General features: G+C 43.5%; 1 protein-coding gene across 3 annotated transcripts in view; it reads right to left on the bottom strand.

Annotated features, from left to right (window-relative positions):
- IKZF2 (IKAROS family zinc finger 2) overlaps window positions 1–21,709 on the bottom strand; it is a 117,472-nt gene that overhangs the window by 35,742 nt on the left and 60,021 nt on the right. For 2 of the 3 annotated variants that reach the window (XM_033064936.1, XM_033064935.1), the window contains 2 exons: window positions 19,834–20,100; window positions 9,913–10,080 (listed from right to left, as the gene is read on the bottom strand). In XM_033064936.1, coding sequence (XP_032920827.1) covers window positions 9,913–10,080; window positions 19,834–20,100 — 435 coding nt within the window. The remainder of the gene's footprint in view (window positions 1–9,912; window positions 10,081–19,833; window positions 20,101–21,709) is intronic. The other variant, XM_033064937.1, reaches the window with a different exon arrangement.

Below are 21,709 nucleotides of genomic sequence, written 5' to 3'. Positions count from 1 at the left end.
AATCCCCCTTTCACTAGACCAGGTTGCTCAAAGCCCCATCCAGTTTGGTCTTGATTTGCAGTCCAAAATAAATAAGGCAGGAGGAAGAAAGTACCTATTTCCTGGCAAAGGCAACTGGAACACAGGCAAGGCTTAGGCTGTCAAAGCCCTGACTCCCATTGAAATCGAGCAGACCTCATTTCTTCTAAAGATAATAGCCACATTGAACTAGCCCCAAAATGAGCACTGGGATGAGCCTGTGTTAATTTTTCTCACCAAGAGAGGTCCTTGGCTGTCTCAGAGCACATGGGAGTATTTCTGCCTCTTGCTGGGTAGAAGGAAAGGACGTGCTTGGGGAGCACACTCTCTTAACACAGAGCAGCTGGCAGCAATCACTTGCAGCCCTTCCCAGTGGCAGAAGGACTCTTGCACCTTCGATACAAAGAGCCCAAACAAGTTCTAAGTAGAGGCTCTTCCACAGGGATAGCTCTGTGCTGCTGGGCAGCGTCCCATCCAGGTGCTCTTTGTCAAAGGTTCAATAGTCAGGGCCTCAGCAGCATTTCTCCAGCTTCAGGAATGAAGATAGGGATCTTGACTTGCTGTTGCAAGGCAGGGAGGGAACTTGGGGCACCCTGTCTGAAATCAACACAGCACAGTTATGCAAAACATGTGTGCAACTGGCATCTCTTGTGTAATCCTGGCTGCAATCAACCTCTCTAACCACTCCAGAAGGGAAGGAGGGGCAGAGGGTGGAGAAAGTTCACACTTAGATCAAATAAAAAATGGGAAAATATCCAGAGAGCTTTAGTCAGGTAAAAACACAGTTCCCTCTCATGAGAAACCTCCAGGACAAGTTTCCTTGAACTTCACACAGGGTTATAAATAGGAGGATCACACAGAGTTCAGTACAGGTTCACTGTAAAAAAATCCAGACATTCTCATTTTCCTTCTTGAGTGATATCCATCAATATCTTAGCTGTAAGCCAATTCATAATTACAGGCTGCTGAGAGCTCAGGAGAATATATCAGTAGCAGCTTTCCTCAACTCTGCTGTGGCGTGGGTTATGGGTTATTTTTGTCTCCCTTTAGTTTCTCTTGGCTTCCTTTCCAGATGGCAAAAATACCTCTCCTACACCTTAAAACATATGCTGTCAAAAATGTCAGGGGCGGTTCTCCCTTTCACACTGCCCTGTAACACAGCTCTGAGATATCAATGAAAGAAGGCCTCATACCACTGCTGGCTTCCAAACTCAAACATTCTCAAGCTGAAAGGCTTCACAAACTCCTTCAAGAACTGACAAAGGCCAGCTCCAAATGCTGGGTCTCCTTCCCCCAGAGATGATATGCATGAGCTTTTTGCCTTTGAAAATAATTTTCTTAGTGGGGAAAGAGAACCAAACACTCCTTAGAGCGTTTCCTCCTTAGAGCTGCTGTGGAATTTGCTGCTCAGAGTATGTGCAAGAAGTGGTTGTGGCTTTGTTGAGATGTGGTTTGGTCATATCAAAACCATGTTTGCATCTCAACTGCATGAAAAAGCTCTGTGTCACCTCTTGAATCTGTCTGCAAAACCCACTGCAGATACCTCAGTGGCTGGCTCTGGAGCACGAGGGCTCCTGGTGTGCTGCATCAAGCTCATCCTATCACAATGAGACACTCAAATCCCTGCACATGCAGCACCTGCACCTTAAACCCTGGGTTTGCATGGACAGGTGCCAACTTGAGCATAAAAACCCTGCATTTCTGAAACAAGGAAAACAAGGGAACTGTTTCTAGCTGCAACTGAAAGGAGCAAAAGACTACAGATTCTAAATACCTGAGCTAGCAGAGTCTCACCTGCCAGCCTTCCGTAGCAGTTCTGGTGCAGCAAGACAAGTGATGCACACAAAGCTACCTTGGTGCTTAGGTCCCTGAATTTGCAAATTGGGTCTCATGGGGGTTCTCCTGTTTCATTCTCTCACCACTGAAAAACAGATAACAAGGAGGCAACAACTCATACCCACTTCCCACAGGCTTGGGGCTGATGGAACAGATAGGGGTTTTCAAAGAAATGATGCAAAAATTGCAGGCTAAGTAGTAAGTCCTTTAGTATTATTAATAATCACCTTACTATTGTGTCTGAGATAATCATGCTGGTATGGGGGTCTAATACCTCAGTGGTTATGGTAACAATGCAAAGTTATTATTCCTTCCACTTTGTAATTATCTCATTTCACCACTGCACAAAGGCTAAGTAAAACTAAGGAGATCATGCACAGCGCTGTGCAGCTGGGGCACCAGCACCACTGGGTACTCTGGGATGGACTTACATGACCTTCATCACAGCAGAGTGTTTGTGTCTTGCCATGATTGCTGTGTGCTGCCCTCTCACCATCTCAACTAGGTGGAGAAATGCTCTTTATCTCCTTTTTACTGAGCCAGAGATAATGTTAAGGGGTCTGCATCTGTACTGGCCCCTGCTTCCAAAGCATCAAATGACTTTGTAATTTAGGTCCCTCATAAACAAGTAAATAAGGGTAGCAAAACCATTAAAAATTAGCAATAAAGAAGAGACTAAAGGATTGGAAGATAAAGACAGACTAGAACAGAATCAATGCTAGACGTACGACTACAGCCTACCATAGTGTAAACAGCACAGGAATTACTCATGGTCACAAAAGATAGTGTTAGAAAGAGCAATAATCTGCACCAAAAGAAAGAATAGTTAAGGGAAAATATCAGGATGAGAGTCACAGCTATAAAAAGCAGATGGGAAGTGGAATTGTCTCCCTAGGGAGGCAACAGAAACAGTCTCTCTGGATGTTTAAAAAACAGGTTAGGCATGGTGTTTGGAAGCACTGCTGCTCTATATGCAGAAGTCTTACCACATTCATGCTTTTTTGATGCCAGTGAAATCCCACATATAGCACTGAGGCAGAATTAAAGCCCAGAGGAAAAAGAAAGCACTGTCTTGTTTGCTGTGCCAGAACAGCAAGGCTGGGCTAGGAACTGGCAGCACCCAGCAGCAGAGAGGGGCCTGTGTGCTCTCCAAATTGCAGCCCAGAAGGGCAGGACCAGGTATTTTGTTCCATTCCATGTGGCCTGAGGCAACACAGAGAGGGACAGAATCTGGGTAATGATGCCAGGATGTGAATTGCTGTCATGGAGGGGAGAAAGGAGACACACAGAAAACCAATGTCAGCAGTCTCATCCCAAATGACAGCTTCCATCCTTAAGTGGGTATTTCATCAGGAATGAACTGTTCACAATTAATGAGGGGTGACCCCATATGAATCTTACACTGTGCTGCTCCTGCCTAAACAAGAACCTTGCTACCCCCAAGCACTGCAGAGGACTTGCTGGTAGAGCTGGCAGAGACATCACAAAGCTGTGGTGCACGGGGAGAAGCAGCAGGAGGGAGCAGTCTCACAGCCACCAGGACAAGCCTTAGCACCTGCTGATCTAGCTGTGAACTGACATGAAGGAGAATAGGAGAATGCTCTCATGGTGTTGGTGTCTCTGGTCTCTAGGAGAGGAGGTGAGTCTTTCCCTATGCAGCCAATGTACAGGGAGTGCCAGGCACTAAAAGAACATGTCACCTCCTCTGCTTGCACTGGGGCACCACAAGACACAGGGAGCTGCAGGACATCTGCTCCTGCTATCCCAATCACACACTCCAGACAGGAGTGGGGGAAAAGAAAAGTTGCTACCTAGTCCTAAGAGAGAGAGGGATTCATGAGGCTGGTATACAGCCCATTTACCTTTGCTTGCCAGGACCACTCCTCCTTCTCTGGTTTATCTGTCGGAAGCAGATTTCCTCATTGAACAGTTAAAGACTGATTTCTAAACTACAGCAGACAAGAGGGAACCTTTATGGCATTTCAAGACCAAAACATAAAAGTGAACACTCCTTGCTTTGGGTGGAACCGTATCTCTCCATAAGTTCCCCTGAAAACAAAGACCAAATGTACTTCTGATGGAATGATCAAGATCCTACAGCATCTTTAAACCAAAGATTTCTTCGATTCATGATTTCTCAGTGGTAAATACAGTCTGTAGAAAAGACCGTGCTTCTATACTGAAATAATCTGAGCATAAAAGATAATCTTTCCATCTAGCCAATAGCAGTATTTATCACAGTAGTGCTGTGGAGATGAAGAAGACCCCTTCACTCCAAGGATCAGGTCCAGGTGGGGCTCTAGCAAAGCATGGATACAGGAGGGCTCCACAGAGGATTAAATTTTAAACAAGGATCCCCAGGGCATAAAGCCCTGGCACAGCAAACGCCTACCCAGTGCACATTTTGAGCTTACCTCTAAAAATGCACACACAAATAAATGGAAAGCAGAATATCAGAGATTTGAGGCTCTCTCCAGCGTGGAGTGAAGGCCTCTAGGCGCTGGGAGCAGTAATGAGAAGCAGAGCTGCCGCAGGACTGCGCACACGCTCCCAGCGCTTTGGAACCCGCAGCCTGATAAGGAAAACCCAAAATGATTTTGTGACGAGGGTAATTCCACTGAGTTTAACTGAAACAGCATAAGAAAACCTGAGAGGAAGAGCAGCTCTGCCTGATTAAATAGAGCTCTAAGTATCAGATCAACAGCATAAATACCCACCAGCTCATCACAACCGAGGGAAAATGCTGTTTGCTAACCTATTTTGGAGAAATGGCATTTGTATGCAAAATATCCCCTTGCCTCTTCACATACACGTTTGATTTTTCAGATAATATCCTATGTGTCTGCTTTGAATTTTTCTTCCCATTCACAAAGTGTTTGAGTCAGTCCAGTTCAGAGCGTAATGAGAACTTCAGATCACAAGATTCATCTAATTATGACATTCCCAACCTCAAAAACATGGTTACAGAGTAGATACTGGGCCTTTTAAGAGTGAAGATGTTACTAGTGGCAAAAGTTCCCTCAAGATGAAAAAAGAGCAGTTTAAAACATTGATTTCATTATTCTTAATAACCATCCTTGCCACTGTTTCAGTAATTCTCACTGGCTTTTGACAGCCAGGAACTCATGCACAGCACTGTGTGTTCCAGCACTTGCTCATCCAATTTTTCTGCCAAACTGAGCTGCTCAGAAGTGGGGCTCTCCCAAACCTGTATTGAGGCAGGCATGTCATCAGGATTAGGGAACAGGATCCTTCTAGCTCTGAGCACAGGTAGCTGACACAGACAGCTCACAGTGCACACACAGAGCACTCCTCAGGCCTGCCACCCACCTCCAAGAGTGTGGACACACCTCGGATGGCTCACTGCCACCCAGCAGGGCTGAAAGGACAGTCCTCATGGACAAGGTGACATGAGAAAGATGGACTTGCTAACCAACAAACATGGAAAGGGTTTCCATGAATGGGGCATTTTCCTTTTCAATTATATGTGCCTTTCATCTTGCACACTGGACATGGTTTGCTAAGATTGTGCTTTTGGGAGTTTTTGCCTAAGCCTTTCTTTTCAAAACAAAGGCTTTCTGCTTTTCTTTTGCCAATAAAGGGGTAGCATTAGTTCAGTGCTATTGAAGAGCTGGGCAGAAACAAACAACATGCAGCAGCAATGCAGGAGGAAGAGGGGGAAGAAAACTATTTCTTAAAAGCAAAAAAATTGTTTGGAGGGGATGCTTTCTAAGCAGGAAAACAAATTTTAAAATGTATTGTGAGGACAATCTTCTGTAAAAAAAATAAAATCTGACTAACCATTTTTTTAGGAAGAAACAGTAAAATTGCTTTCATATATGAATATCACTTACACACTCCCACAGTAACGAACATGACTGAAGCTGCCAAGTAAAAAGAAAAATTGGGAAATTCCAGAATTTATGTCCATGTGTAGAGTCTGTGTGGACACATGACAAGACAGTCTTTCAAGCACTCAACAACTGGCACACAGGGACATCCTTACTTAGTGCAATGGATGGATGATTCTCACTTAGTCAAAATCCATTCTGAATTTTGTTTTCTCCTTAGCAAGTGATCCCATCCCTCATTTCTGATTTACTGCCCAAGCTCTGCTCTGAAACCAGGGGTGCCTGTGTTTGCTATGGGCTTTTCCAGATTGCTCATCACTGCAGCCTTGACTTTTCCAAGCACTGTCAGAGCATTTATGTTTACATCAGCATTATGAGGGGAGGGCTGACTCAGCTCCATTTTAGGCACAAGAGAAATCCACACCAAAACCTAACTGCTAAGTTTATGTTATGAGGATGCCTGGCTTTTTGGGGTAAAACAGCATCAGGCTGTCATACCTTCCAAAGTATGGAGGTCAACATCTGGATGGCTTTAACCATCAGATTGACCTGTCAGATTCAGCCACCCTCTGTAAAACTGCTGGGGTTTGTTCATTAACTGCCTACAGCAGAATTTTTCTCATAGAGTTTGTGTTTGCCATTGTCTTGGTGTGCAATTCCAGAGGGGATGGAGAAGACAAGCATGTCTCAGGGTGGGATAGCAGGTAGCCTGTGAATGCCATCAGCAGATTGGCTTTGCCTGGATGTTTTTCCCTGTAAAACAGCAAAAGCCAGGCAAGGTGAAGCCAATCCCTGCTGATCTGTGCAGTGCATCCTGCAGGAAGGGGCTGCCTGTCCCAGCACTCCACTACATTCCCATCCTGGAAGCCCTCTCTGGCATCTCTTTTATATTATCTGGGTTGTGGAACCATGGAATTAATTCTGAAAAGAACACCTGAAAGTCCTGTAAGTACCCTGAGGTACAAGCCCACTCTTAGTGTAATTCTGCACACAAATCTCTCCCCAGGCATTATCCTGCTGATGTCCTGAAGGCATCATTATACTCCTGAAACCAAAGCAGCTGCATGTGGGAGGAAAATATAGACATAAAGTTCATCAGAACTCCCTGTGTCCGTAAAAGGTAAATAATTGCAGGAGTAAATCACTGCAAGATAGGTCCTTAATTATTTACAGCTAAACAGCAGTAGCAGCATTACAGATGTGAAGCAGTATTTTGTTAACCACTCAGCTTGGGAATACTTACACAGTAAGATATGATTCTGCACAAGAAGAGGAGGAAAAATGTAGATAGTGATGCTTAGAAACATTTTCAAATCAATCACTTTCAACTCAGGAAATAACATGAAAAAGCATGAACAAACATCAATCCAAAGAAAAAAAATTATTTTTAAGTTACTGATAAGTATTGGCTATTTCAGATAGCTCAGAGATGCTTCTGCTAATTTCTGTTTGCATCTACATTTTCTTGTTTTTTTACCTTTCCTGTTGTACTGTATGAAAACTTCACTAAGCACAGGAAGAACTGACTAAAAAGCAGCAGTGAGAAGATGTCACTGTCACTGACTAAGTGGTGACACCAGCAAAGTGCTCTCAAATCCACAAATCAAACTAACTGAGAGGGAAAAAAAAAAGAGATAAAACAGAATTCTTCAATTCCTTTACTGCATATTTTGCCTTCCACAGTTGTTTAAACCTTCTTGGGAAGGAGAAAAGATTAAGGGGTTTTTCTTGGGTATTTTACGTTTTTTTATTCATAGAACTTTCTTATTTAAGGAGGAAAAGAATACACACACATACATTAAAAAAAAAGGGAATTGGTGTTGCATTTATGAAATTGTGCACCAGATTCTCAGCTGGTGCAAAACAGAAGTACTTTCCTTACTTAGGGGATGTAATTCCAATCTCCATCAGCTGAGGATCTGATCTAAAGAGCTTTCCTCTTACAAAAATGTATTCAGACACCTCAATTTAGACACTAAGTGTACCAGATTGAAACTTGCTTGAAGTCTCATATTTCAAAACAGTTCTCAACCTCTTCTTTCTATATTTTATCCTTTATCCTCTTTTCTGGTCAGCAAGAGCAGAAGATGTAAACATTGACAGAATCATAGAATCATTTTGGGTTGGAAATCCCAAATTTTTTGGGTTTTGCTTTTTGCTACAGCCGCTGGATCTTCTCTACCTTCCAGGCCCACTCAAAGACTTTGATGTGTACTTTATGAAAGTACAGAATGCTTTATAGCACACTGACATGAAATGGTTTCCAGTCATTTGGGGACATCTACCTATCTTCTCCATGATCCAGGTGTGCATAAGCCAACCCAGCTTGCTTATATGGCAGGGACAGACACCTTAACTTCCATGCCCATGGCCAGAGTGGCATTTCACCTTTGTGCAACAGTTTTAGGGCAAGAATCCAGGTTTTAACACTTCACCTGTGAATGCTAAGAATTCCAAGAACTGCCTTGGAGAGTATTGTGGGAGCACTGCTGGCCCTCTGCTGAAAGCTGCTGTATCTGAGTGCTTAGAGGAGTGACACTTTCTCCACTGAAAACAAAGCCTAAAATTACAAACTGAGCAGAGCTGAGCTAAGTCATTTAGGGAAGGAGCTCCAGGGGAACTCGTGCTAAGCAGCTTAGGTGCCTTCTGAAAATCCCGCACCTTTACATTTCATCCTCACGCAAAACACGGAACCATCAGCCACGTGCTCTTCCCACAGGAAGAACAATCTCTGTCAACAGCAGTATCTAGGTAACAAAATCTATATTCATATTGTCAGAAGGTCTTCAGCTGCAATGTTTGTATTTGGTAATATGGGTTTTTTTTTTTTTTGGTCACAACTCCCTTTTTTGTTTTAAATGTGAACATTTGTATTGTGTTCTGTTTTCTTTTTAAATTTCCAGGTGAAACTACAGTTTCTGTAGGCTATGTGAAAACTGCAGCTCGCAGTTCCACAGACAATTTCCCTACTGTCTTTCAGATCAAACCCAGCTCAAGCAATTCTCTCCCACCCTAGTCCCAACTCTTGTATACTCCCTTGGAAGTTGAAGCTTTCTGTCAGCATTTTCCATCAATAAAGCATCCTGCATACTCCCAAATCTACTTGAAGAAGCTTACTAGCTTACCCCTTCCCATTCTTGGAAATGCCAAAGCAACTCTGTATTCCTAGGACCAACCCAGTGCTCCTGAAACAGAAACACCTACTGAAGGGAGGTTGACTCTGTAGAAGAAATACATATAAAGAGTCAGGAAGCTCATGCAGGATTTCTGCCTGCAGTTGCACTTCCACCAGGGTGTTTCAATAGTCACACATTTGCTAACACCTCAAAGAAGTTTATCTGTAATGCTGCCACTTGCAACCAGCCCAATTATCTCTGCTCATTCAACAATAAAACACACAGCCTGTTATAAATGGCCCGAACACACAAGTTGAACATTCAGGAGACACGAACACAGTGAGTTAAGATCTTACTCAGGAGTCCTACACAGATGAGTGGTGGGCAGAATGCAGCCCCCTGGTGCAGGGACAGGGACTAAAACCACAGCTGATGCCCATTGCTGAGGCTCCAACACCACTACCAGCACCCAGCTATGAGATAGGTACTTCTCAACAACTTCTCAAGAAACTATATCAAGTGGACTTGATACAGACATGATCCTATCACTTAACAAGAGAAACCCAATCTCTCCTGACCACCTTCAGCTCTAGGGTGAGTGCCGTGGCTGCCATGAGCTAGGACTTTACAGCAAAATCTAACTAAATCAAAAATGCAATTTAAAGGGCTTTGAAAGATGAACAAGCTTGAACTCAACCAGCATATGGCATTTATTAGATGAAGAAATGGGTATGAACTGCAAAGCTGGCTTCCAAGAGCCCACAGTTATTCTTTGTGATCTTTGGAATTTCACAGCCACTTTGGGGCCCAGAGCGTCAAAACAATCTGCCAGGGAAGGCTGGATACACCCAGGGAGACACTGAGAGGGAAATGCGATAGCATCAGCAGAGGAGCTCAGTTACACAAAAGGAGAGGTGTGGCTGAACCACAACTTTTCTGATTCACATCAAGGCTTTCCCAAAGCTGAGAGCTGCACTCTCTGAAGAGAACGGTACAGACCCAGAGCTACACTGTATTTTCACTACCTGCTGCACTGGGACGGTAGTGATAAAGGAAGGAAGAAGTGTGAGGAGAAGCCAAGGTGGGCTCACCAGAGTGTGTCCTGAGGTGTCCTGTGAGGGCGTCCCTCCGCCGGCAGGCGTAGCTACAGAAGGGACATTTGAACGGTTTCTCCCCAGAGTGCAACTTGATGTGCCTCAGCAGGTTCCCCTTCTGGGTAAAAGAAGCTCCACATTGGTTACAGTGGAAGGGGCGTTCACCTGGAAGGGAAGGGGAAGGGAGAGAGCTGTCAACACACATCGGAGGATGCACAGAGGCCACTTTCCCACTCTGTACCAGTGCCATTGCACATGGGTACAGTCCCCACCACCACCATCACACGGCACTTCTAAAGTCAGAGGCCGTTTCTTTTGCGCAATGGGCAAAGCCTCCAATAGTGATTTGAGGCTCTTTCCTCGAGGTGATCAATGGTTCCTGGTTTTCTTGAAAGTTCTTCACCTCAGAGCTTCTATCCTTCATAAAAGATGAGCTCTGCTGAAAATTTAGATCCATAGTTGTGGTTTTGCACTATTTCCTTCTATTTTTAGTATAGGTCCAATCCATGAGAGCATTCAGAACTGATCATAACAACTGGACCTTAGCAAAGGTGTTAAAGCCTTTGGCTCAAACCAAACCTTTTGCTTGCTGATGTTATACTTTAACTGGCAGCCTTTTAAAAGGCTGCTTTGCATTGCTAGAGTGACATGGAGGGCATGGATGCAAGTGAGGAACAGGGTTGCAAGCTCTGGGCAGCACTGAAAGTTGAGAAAACCTTACACCGATAAACTGTGAAACAAGAGAATTTGCACTCTACATAAAACAAATTAAAAAGACTGATTTGATGAAAAACTAACAGAAACCCTAGACCTTACCCTGTCACTTCATCCCATGTACTCACACACACTCACACACACCAAAGCTGATTTTTATTTTAAGCCTTCATATTTGCCTTAGACAGTGGGGATTTGGTCTATTAAAAAAAAAAACCACCTTTTTATTAAAAAAAAAAAATTATTTGGAGGAAAACCCCTGATGAACTAACACAGGCTTTCTGGAACATTATCAAAACCATACTCTACATTCAACATTTATTGAGGACAGACAGACTGTTCCAGCAGTCTTGTGCAGACAGTCAGCTCTAATCACCTGCTTATGTCCTGCTGAGCAAATCAATTGAACACAAGCAATATACTTGTGCTAGCCACTTGTCCAGGCGCTTTACTGCAGCTGGACTTTAGATCACACAATTCCAGAATGGTTTGGGTTGGAAGAGACCTTAAAGCCCATCCAACTCCACCTCCTGCCATGTCCAGGGACATTTTCCACTAGCCCACATTGCTCCAAATCCCATCCAACCTGGCCTTGAACACTTTGAGGGATGGGGCAGCCACAGCTTCTCTGGGTACCCTGTGCCAGGGCCTCACCTCCCTCATAGGGAAGAATTTTTTCCATATATATGTGATTTAAATCTACCCTCTTTCAATTTAAAGCATTACCCAATGTTTACATCAAGGAGGGCCCCAGCTCAACAAGGTGTTGATCATCAGATCTCAGATGTGAGCGACCTCATCCACATTTTCCAGTGTATCACCTATTATGGATTCTTGGCCAAATCCTGCTGGAACCTTCTGAGTTTGAGCTCAGTGGCCTGAAGCACAGATCTTGTGAGAAACAAACACATTCTGTGATCTTTCACGTCTCTTCAAAGCCTTTGCAATTGTTTTAAAACAATTACTACCTCGCTGGACAAACTGAATACTACATTTGTATCAAAGTAGTTCATGTGTCTGTCTAGGGTGAAGTCCAAAACCCATCTGGAGATTCAAATGGAAGGAGAGGGAGGGAGAGAGCTCTTACAGATGTCCACAAGCAATTCTGAGTAGTTCCAATCACTGCCAGGACTACGAGGGCAGCACAAGGTGTGCCATGTACATGCCATACTCTGCGACTTTATTTCACACATGGGACATGGAAATCACATCTGAGGCTGCCTCTGAGGTACTCAAGGAGACACCAAGGTTCCTACAATCTCACCAAAAACATTATGGAGTAATAATAATAATAAAAATTAAAAAATCACAGCATAAAGCTCTTCTTCCAATACACTGAACACGAGCTCATTAGAATTGGTAAAGAGTTTGTGGTTTCCCTTTCAAACTCCCACACTAAACTTAAATGATCTGATTAGCCATTATCTTCTTTTATATCATTTCAAAATGTCCATAACAGAGATCTGTAAAGAGACTGAAGTAGAAAAACACACTTTTTTTTTTTTTTTTTCTGTTTTGCTTTCGCTGTCTGAGAACACAGGCAAAACCCTTTCCTTTGACACGTTTCTGAGTATTCTGGAATGATAGCTTCAGTTTCAGGATGACAACATGAAAGAAGGTAGCACGTTTCTTACCAAGTCTAAAGTCTTTCCTTTTACTCCTGCTGTATTTAAATTTATGCAGTTACTGCGTTTTACCCACTACATCACCCACTTATCTCTGACATTTTGGAGGCCACATATGAGCAGGTATTACTCCTCCAAAGACTGGCTGCTCTAGAGATGCTGAAAGCTTTCAGTCAGGAATTCAAACAGTCACTGCACCACAGTTTGATGGCAAAGACGACATGAAAACACTCACCGCAAAAATCACCCGTAGTCTGCTCCTCTCCTGCTACAGACAGAATCTGCTCCAATAGCACACTTTACCTTAAATAACCTTTGTATCTATTTAAAGCCAGCCTGAATTCATTTCTCCTACTGGCTTCATTCTGGGTAAATAGCTGCTTTGATGTGTTTGTTACACTTTTGTCCAATCGCTTGATTCCAGCTCCTTGTTTAAGCCGCAGGCTTGAGGGATGCAATTTTGGTCACACCTTCGTGCTATTGATTAGCAGCTTTTACATTTAGCACAGCTAATCTGAGAGGCCATTATCCAATAGAAGGGTGCACAGAGAGAAATAAGGACTGCATAGCAAGAAGATTCTGCTGGTTTTCCAAGAACTGTGTTGATGCCCACTCCAGATACTAGCAAACAAGCCTTTTTTTATCACTTCAACGCCTTGAGAAGACTGTGTTCCAATTATTTCTCCCGCTGCCTTTTCCTGGTAGTTTTGTAAACTGTTCTCCAGAATTATTACTTCCCAGTAACAAAATAACAACCTTCACATCCTTATTCACCTCCCTCACTTTTCTGTTAAAACTCAAGAGGTTTTTATCCATAAACTGAAATCAATCATACTTCAAACGAAACATGCACTCACAGAAAGTCTTTAAACACAGCTTTTCTCTACATGATGGTCCCCGATTGTGTTTAAAGTGGTTTTGGGGGTGATGCCACACAGACATACCCAGAACTAGGGACCTATTAAAGGTAGCACACAGGACTTCAAGAGAGTAATGACAATTATAAGCATGGTGTGCTTCCCTACCACTCCCAGCTTGACTCTATGCATTTATACTGATTTAATAAAGTAAGAATTCTGCTGAAAGGCCACTAAGCAAGTTTTGTGCTTTTCAGCACTGGAAACTATGTGGCTGCAACGTAACTACAAAATACTTCTAGTCTACTTTAAGTATTAAAACTTTTATCTGTTACTGAGCTAAACCAGGGCAGAACACCTTCCAACTCAGTGACTTTCAGAGCAGCAACAAGGGAGAGGGAGAGCCAACCAAACAAAAAAGATGTTTCTTTTCAACTCTACATGAGTCTAAAGCCAGACAAAACCAGGAATGCCTAAAAAAACCCTTGCTCTCCAGCAGAGGGAATTTAATTATTTAAGTTACTTCAGGAACAGACAAGGTGAGGTAAGCCAGAGCTGCCAAGTATTATCTTTCCTGAAGGCTTTGTAAGAGGGGCTTGTGCCAAGGAATAATTAAACTAATAAAGACATCCATAGAGTTTTATCATTTTACAGGTAAATAAAATATTAATCAAAATGTATGATTTCAATATTTACTTTTAAATTACAATAAAATACTGTTGAAACCTCACAGCTCATTGTTAAACATGCATCCATTACTGCTGTCTCCTCGAGGAAAAAGAATCATGAATAATAGTAATGAAAAATTACTGCTCTTGAGTTACATGAGTTTCTGAAGTGCACAGGTTAACTTGCTCTAGTGTAAATGAATCCTTAACAAATGGTGAAGTGGACCCCTGAAGACAGGACAGTTAAGACATGGGCCTTTCTTTCACAGTGTCTTTAATACATGACAGCTGGATGGAGACTTCACTGCACAAGCTACGAGTGCTGGCTGGCTGATACAACCTGAAACCAGGCAAATGAGCCAATGAACTTCCTACTAATAGATTTCACAGATGTCAAATGTTGTTTCAAAAAGCAAACCAACTCCTTTTTCTGCTTAATTGGAAGTTTCCCTGCACAGCAGCACTCCCTTCCCGCCTCAGCACGGAAGTGCTGTGCAGAAGTTTCAGTATGAGTTAACCTTCTTCGAATCTCAGACCAGTGCAAAACAGTGATATTTTCGCTGCAAAGATGAGATATTTTCTGTATTTAACCAGAAATTTGGCTGAGGATGTGAAGCCCACAGATTTGGCAGCCAAGGAGTCAGATTTTCTTAGCCCTTGGCTGGTAACATTTGTCCGTTTGAAATCAAAGGGGAGTGACTCACAAATTAATGCACTGGTTCTCAATAACGCAGTCAGGGTATTCCTACAGCAGCAGTCCTGCTACATAAAAACCAGGTCCAGAGGGACTTCAACATCTCTCCTGGTTAAATGTGTATCTGGGAACTCAACCTTTTTTGTGTGGCAGATACTTTTGATATGCAAAGTATAGCTTAAGTACTTCTCAAATGGGATTTTTTCTTTCCAGCCTCTTAACACAAAATTACTGTGCCGGTGCTGCCATCAGAAAGTATTTGCTCTTACTAATAATACCGATTTTCACCCTTCCACAATAGGCTTTTTGTTAATATTCATTTTGTTAAAACGAAACATTTCTCCTGATTTATCAGATGCTGCAGCTGCTGTGATTGTGCTCTGTCCCAGGAACACGAGGGAATTGTCAGCAGTATTCCCAACACAGTGACAGTGCTGAGCTCCAACCTGCATTTACCCAAGCGAGACACAGAGCAGCAGACCTTGCTCCATTTCTCTGTTTGTTATTCCAGGGACCAGAAGCAGTCTGCATACCTCCTTACTGTTCTATGTGATTCACTCAACAGCCTGCACACCACATGAAATCAGTGATTTTAGCACGGCTTTTTGTTGGAAAAAACCTGCTTCCAGACAGGGCAATTTATTATAAAACAGCACTGACAAATCTCTCATGAAAAATTCCTGGGAAATCCTGGGTGATTTCCAGTGGTCCTTTGTACAAATTTATGACTGCATTCTTAAGACAGAAAAATCTTTTAAGTGAACTTGGAAATCTATCAGAAGAGTTTAGTTATTGAGTACTGCAAGTAAAACACATCCTTCTGCCCAGAGCAATTTCAAAAATCTCAGCTCTCTTTCTTTATGCTTAAATAGGAAAAGAGATGACTTTTCAGAAAGTTAGACGTCAGAACCTAAGTAGAAAACTGGACTTTCAGAAATTTAACCCTAAAATTTTGGATTAAGATTGCAGGAGACAATGCGGAAAGCTGCACTAGGTTACAAATTAGAAATTAAACCAAAAAAACCCTTCTGTCAGCAAAATGAGAGAGGCAGTCCAGTGGAGTTCATCAAAATGGGTTTATATGACTGTTTATTTAAATTTGCTCTTGGTTAGCTGCTTAGGCATACGAGTCTTTTATATAGAACAACACAACTGGGGTTTTTGTCTTTTATTACTTTGGTCCTAAAAACTTGAACTCTGCATGGGAAAAAAGTTAAATTGCATTCAGAGTTCCCAGGCTGCATATGTTCAGTTGTAATGCTATGGGTGCTAAACAGAGGTTGAACATCTCCCTCCTGGGCACATAACTCATTTCACTGATTTACAGTGTCCAAGTGCTTGTGGAGCCCAAAAAAAGATCTGAGATCTGCAGTTAACACCCCCAAAAAAGCCTCAAAGTAACACACCAGCCCAAAGTACGAGAGGGGCAAGGCTGACATCCTCCCTGGGCACTGCCTCTGCCCTTTTGCTTTGCCTTTGCCACTGTACTGCTGCAACATCCACACAGAGAAAGCATTTAACCTCTGTGTTTTAAAAAACAATGAGGATGAGAAGCTGTGGAAGCCCAGCCCCCAGAGGTGTCCAAGGCCAGGCTGGACAGGGCTTGGAGCAACCTGGGCTCATGGAAGGTGTTCCTGGCCATGGCAGAGGATGGAAAGGGATGAGCTTTAGGGTCCCTTCCCACCCAAACTATTCCATGATTCTGTCATGCCAGCCTTCTCTTAGAAATAAAAAGCATTACAAAATCTAGCAGCAAACTAGATAAGGGATTGGGTGTTACAGCAGACAAAAAAAAATATTAAAAAAAAGGTCACAATTCACAGCAAAAGGGAGAACAACACATGGACCTCAAAGAGAACAGAAGTATCAGCATGGCTATACCAGAATACAGTTCCTGCTTTCCCAGAAACAAGAAGCAGGGGAGTTTTAATTTGGGCCCACAGAAGAAAGCATAAAGAGATGAGAAATCACTGACATCCTTCTCATGATCTCAGAAAACCTGGATTATTTCCCTCTTCTCCTTTTCCCCTTCCCTCTACATCTCTAAGCACAAATCCCTGGAGTATCCAATTGCAATATTCTATGACCAAGTCATCTCCTGCAGTAACAAAAAACTGATTGAGATCTGCAACTTGAGGAATGTTCTGTGGACTATGAAATTTGGACCAAAAGAACACAGTATGGGAAAAGAGGAAAATAAATCCAGCCCATGTTATTTTTCTGACACAAGGACGTGGCACATGAGGGAGGGGGTTACCCTGCTCACTAATGCAGGGATTGAATCATGCTTAATTCCCACACCAAGCATTTTATTTATTCTCTGTCAGCAATGACAAATAAACAGAAAGCCCTTCTCCTGGTGCCCAGCAGATCACAAAAACACTTCACCTCAATTAGCAGTTTTTCAGAGAAATGCAGTGTTTGGCACAATCAGCAGTGCCACAGACCCTGTGATGGAAGGGCTGCAGACCAGAGCATCACTTGGACCATGATCTGAGGGATGAATGGGCAATCCCCAGCTTGATGTATCACAGAAAGGGGTGACTGCACACCAGGATCAGAGATGGGACACTGAGCTCACCTACTCTGGCCTCACCCACGACAGATTATTTTCCCCACCCCTGTATCTGTTTGACTGAACTACCATAATGCAGCAGGGAAGACAAGTGCTCTTCAGGAACAGAGGAATAATAGCTGGAGAAATGCCTCTCTCTGTGCACAGCACAGCCAGAGCCCACAGCACAGCCAGAGCCAAGCCTTGATCCCCAGTGCAAGGAAAGCTGCACTCATCCCAGCATACACACAAATTACAGCCTCTGCTATGGACCACAGCATTTTGGGTGATTTACATAAAATGCTGACAGGTTTTCGGGGAAGGGACAAGCACTTCAGTTCCTGCCAATGCAAACAACTGACCAGATCATGCTCTGGTTGTATGCAGTTAAAGAGGAGAGTAAAGCAGGATCCAGTTCCCAAAACATACTTAAATTGGCTTTGAGAGGTAGGGATGTACATGCCAGTTGGATTAGCTATAAAGAATGTCATCTGTTTCCACTCACTAGGGACAACCTCCCTCCTCTCCACCATTCTCCCTTGGGCTGCAAAACCAGACTACCCACAGGTCAGGGCTCATTCCAGAGCTGGGGCCAGCCCATCACGCCCCGCTGCTGAGGAAGTGGCGATATATTTTAAAATACTGCACTTTACAAGAGAGATACCAGTATGTTAAAAATAAGCCTTAAAATCCAGGATGTGGAGATCCAAGCAAACTTCTCCTTCTGTTGTGGACAGCCAAGTAGCAGCATGTATTAAAAAACAAACAAACAAAGTGGAGGGGGAAAAAAAAATCCTCTGCAAAATTTGCCAACTGGTTTACCGAGAACAGAGCACCGAGCTGCACATTAAAAGAAATGCCATTTCTATATGCTTGAAATCATCTGTATAGAACAGTACATCCCAGCTCCTCTGCTCTGATGGGATAAGTCAGAGCTCTCAGAGGAAGCAGCAGTAGCCCCAAGGAAAAAGCTACCAGTTATGCAATTGCTGCCCATGCACCCACAGACGGCCGTCTCACCCGCACGCAGAGGAGATTTTGTTTCTTTCCCTTTGAATTTACACATCTTCTTTAACATGAAAAAGGCAGCTTGCCTGTATTTAAAAGATGCACCAGCTATTTGGTATCTCAGAAGTGCAGACCATTTAATTAAGTACCTAAATCTAAATTTAGCACAGCTAGTTTAGCTGCTCGAGTTCAAATACATGGACTCTGATGCACCTACAATACATATGCTCAGATACATGCAAGCACCAGTGAAAACTTTTCAGGAGGTTGAAAGCTGGAGACTCAGTCTGGTACATTCTTGTTTTCTCTTTCTCTCTTCTAGTAACAGCACATCAAATTGTTAATCAAGGTTTTGATTCTCCAGCTAATGCTTTTCTCCTCTCGTAATTCCTGTCTAAAGTCATGAGTGCATCATAAACGATACTGCCGTGCTTTGCATTACACACTTAGGTCAAGTTTTTATCAATACAACTCATATACAGGAGATTAACTATGTAATATATATTTATTATTCCTCTGTACAGAAATTCTATTGATTTCTTGCCCATCAAGAGCACACTACTGGACTGCAAACTACCAGGTTTACAAAGGGATTACACAGTCTTTCTCACTCTATTCCAAAGCTCCACCTTTCTTTTTATATCTTTACAGATGTCAGCCAGTGTGAGTCTCTCACCTCGTTAAATAACAGTGAAGACAAAAAGCAAAATATCTAAAAAATACGAAGAACAAACACCTCCTGAGGCTCCACCACAAAAACCTGTGCTTAACCTTAATAAGATTTAAGTGTGTATCCAAAGTTAAGCGTATCTTGAAGCCCTTCAGGTGACTTACATGTGCTTAAATCTCATAAAAGTTAAGCACAAGCTTAAGTGCTTTTTTGAATCAAAGGTAGACCGCTGCAAGACCAGAGAGCATCATGTTCTGGCACCACCTGTACTTCTGTTGGAGGTGACTATTGCTCCCACCTGAGGAGTGGACAGCACAGGGGAGTGAGTACCAGCTTCCTGAGCACACCATTTTACCAGAAGTCCCCTGAAACACCCCAGTTTAAGCTCAAGGCCTCATTTTTCAAACCACAAAGACCCACCCAGTCAGCATGTTGCAGAGGTTCCCTTTGCCTCTTGAATTCTCAAACCCACAAGCCTGATAAGCTGTTTGGGACTCCAAATGGTAATGCAAATACAAGTGCTGGGAGAGACCAAGCACTGAAAGCTGCCTGCAGGATGGTACTGAGATGGTGTGGGGGAGCCAGGTGGGTGGTTCAGCTGAGTGTGCTCACACAGTGAGCAGCAAGCCCACCCTGGCATCAGGATGGCTGGGTAATGAGTGTCCCCTCCAGGGTTTGCTTATCCCAGGCCCAGCCACTTCCAAAAGAAGGGTAGATCCCCAGGAAGCTGCTGCTCTTGTCCACCTGTGAGCACCTCCAATGGAAGAACACCTAAGACTCCTCTTAAGGGCTCAAAAGCTTTGCACTGCACCCAAACAGCACGACCCACCTGCCCCCATGCCAGAGATTGACTCCCACCATCTTGTTCCAGTCAAGAACAGTAAGAACAGCAATTTCCAGACTTTTGTGCTGTTTTTAAGAACAAAAGGCTGGAAACCAAAGTAAAGGAAGCACCATGCTTGCCAGCAAGAGAGCATCACCAGAATTTGGAAAGCAGGAAGAGAAACAAAAGCAGTGAAGGCCATTTTCCCCCTCCCGAGATTCCTGCCACCCCAAGAATGAAAAGGGAAGAGAGAAGAGTTGTCAGGTAACATCAACATCGCCACAGATTTTCTTTCAGCTGCTTACCAGTGTGGCTCCTTTTATGTACCATTAGCACATTGGGCCCAATGCAAACCATGCCACAGACGTCACATTTCAGTTTACCATTCGGAAGCCGGATTCCTCCCTCGCTTGATAGCTCCTGGATCTTTCTGTTATCCACCATCTCGTTACTCCCAATGAAGGGATCTTCCAGGCTGCTTCCTCCATCATGAGCTCTGATAATATCTTCATGAATCAGGGGCTTCCTGTCAAATTCCTCATCGCTTTGCATTTCTAGCTTTACTGAATTTGCTGAAATGAAAAAAAAAAAAATTAAGTTCAATGCATGTGTTTTCCAAGTTCCCAACCACTTATATCAAGATAAACTTTCTACTGTTACCAATATTAAATCACAGCCTTGAAGCTCAAATCATCATGACAGTCTCATGGTGATGATGGCATCACAAGTTACAACCACTTATTTCTTTAAGCCTTTGTTTAGTTTCAATTTTTTTCAATTCCCAGTTTCTAAGTTTAAGAACTCAGGTACTGTGACTGAGACAGCTGTCAAAAGTTGCAGAGATGCAGCAGGATTAAGAACTGACCTCCTGCTTCTCCACTTGAACCAGGAGAGTTGCCTTCTTCTCAAGGAGACAAAGCTACAGGAGCAAAAACCAAAGCCAGAGCTGCTCCTTCCAGGCCTCTCCTGCTCAGTGCCCCAAGAGGCAAGATTCCCAAAGGCACAGCACAAGGAAACAAAGCAGGATTGTTCCAAATGCAAAGATCTAGTGAAGCCAGGCTTGTGGGCTGTGCCAGTAATCTCCAAATCACCCTGCCTGCACGGACAGGTTCCCTGATGGAGGGGAGACCAGTCTCTGGATGAGCCTCCAGAGCTTTTCTGCTCCCACCTTCTGATTCACGTCCATGGGACACTGCCAAGGCAAACAGGGCTGCAGCAAGACCTACACTGCTGGATTATTTATATTTGCAAGCAAAATACATGCAGTTGAAGACTTTTCACATCTGCCTGGTGAAACTGGCAGTCTCACTGATGATTTCTGTGATCCTCGGGTGACAGGATAAACCTCCTTTAACCACTGAGAGCTTGTGGTATCAGCAAGCCTTTAAAGGAAACAAAGGGGCCAGGCTTTTTCACAAAGGGTGTCAGTGCAGGGGTGTTGTAATCACCAAATGCCCCCACTTCAATGCCCCAAGAGTTGGTCGAACCTGCTGAAAGGCCCGTCCCAGAGTCAGAGCCTCCATCCACAGTGTCAGCCAGAAGGCAAGCCCACGTGTCTGCTTCCCTAAGCCTTGATCCTGCTGAGGGGTTTAACAAGGAGGTGATTCAGCCTTCATATCTAAGCAGTCTTTGACCTCTGTACTAAGGCCATTGGCACAAGTGCCAGTGACAGCAGCAGACCTGGAGCACAAATCTGTGCCCTGTGCCTGCCTGGTCTCACCAAACTCTGGCCACATGTGCTCGCTCCTTGGCAACTTCGAAGGGGTCCCCATCCAGGAACTCAATGACAATTATAGCTAAACACTGTGAGGCATCACACTTTCAAACAGCTGGCCTGAAAATACCAGAAGAAAAAATATGACTATTTAGAGGTCCTCCTTCATCTTCCTTTCTTCTCCTTCCCAGAAAACACAGGGTTCAGAGACTGATGTTGACGCTGCAACTCTAAATCACTGTTACCAGGGAAAGCATAATGAAGAGGGTACAGCAACCAGAGACCAAGTAACGGTAAGATGTTCCCTTTTAATCATAAAACTGTTGAAACATCTTTCACAACTCATCAAGGCACTAATGGGAGCTAAGAACTGAAAAGAAATTACTGTTATGGCAAAGCCAGAGCAAGGACACTGCTGCATCAGATCACAGCAGAGCAGTATGAACACAGGCACTGCCATCCAAATG

This window comes from Catharus ustulatus, chromosome 7, assembly GCF_009819885.2.
Source record: "Catharus ustulatus isolate bCatUst1 chromosome 7, bCatUst1.pri.v2, whole genome shotgun sequence".
In the NCBI taxonomy this organism is placed as follows: Eukaryota; Metazoa; Chordata; class Aves; order Passeriformes; family Turdidae; genus Catharus; species Catharus ustulatus.
Note: the sequence above shows the minus strand (reverse complement) of the source record. Positions and strands in the feature narration are given on the sequence as shown.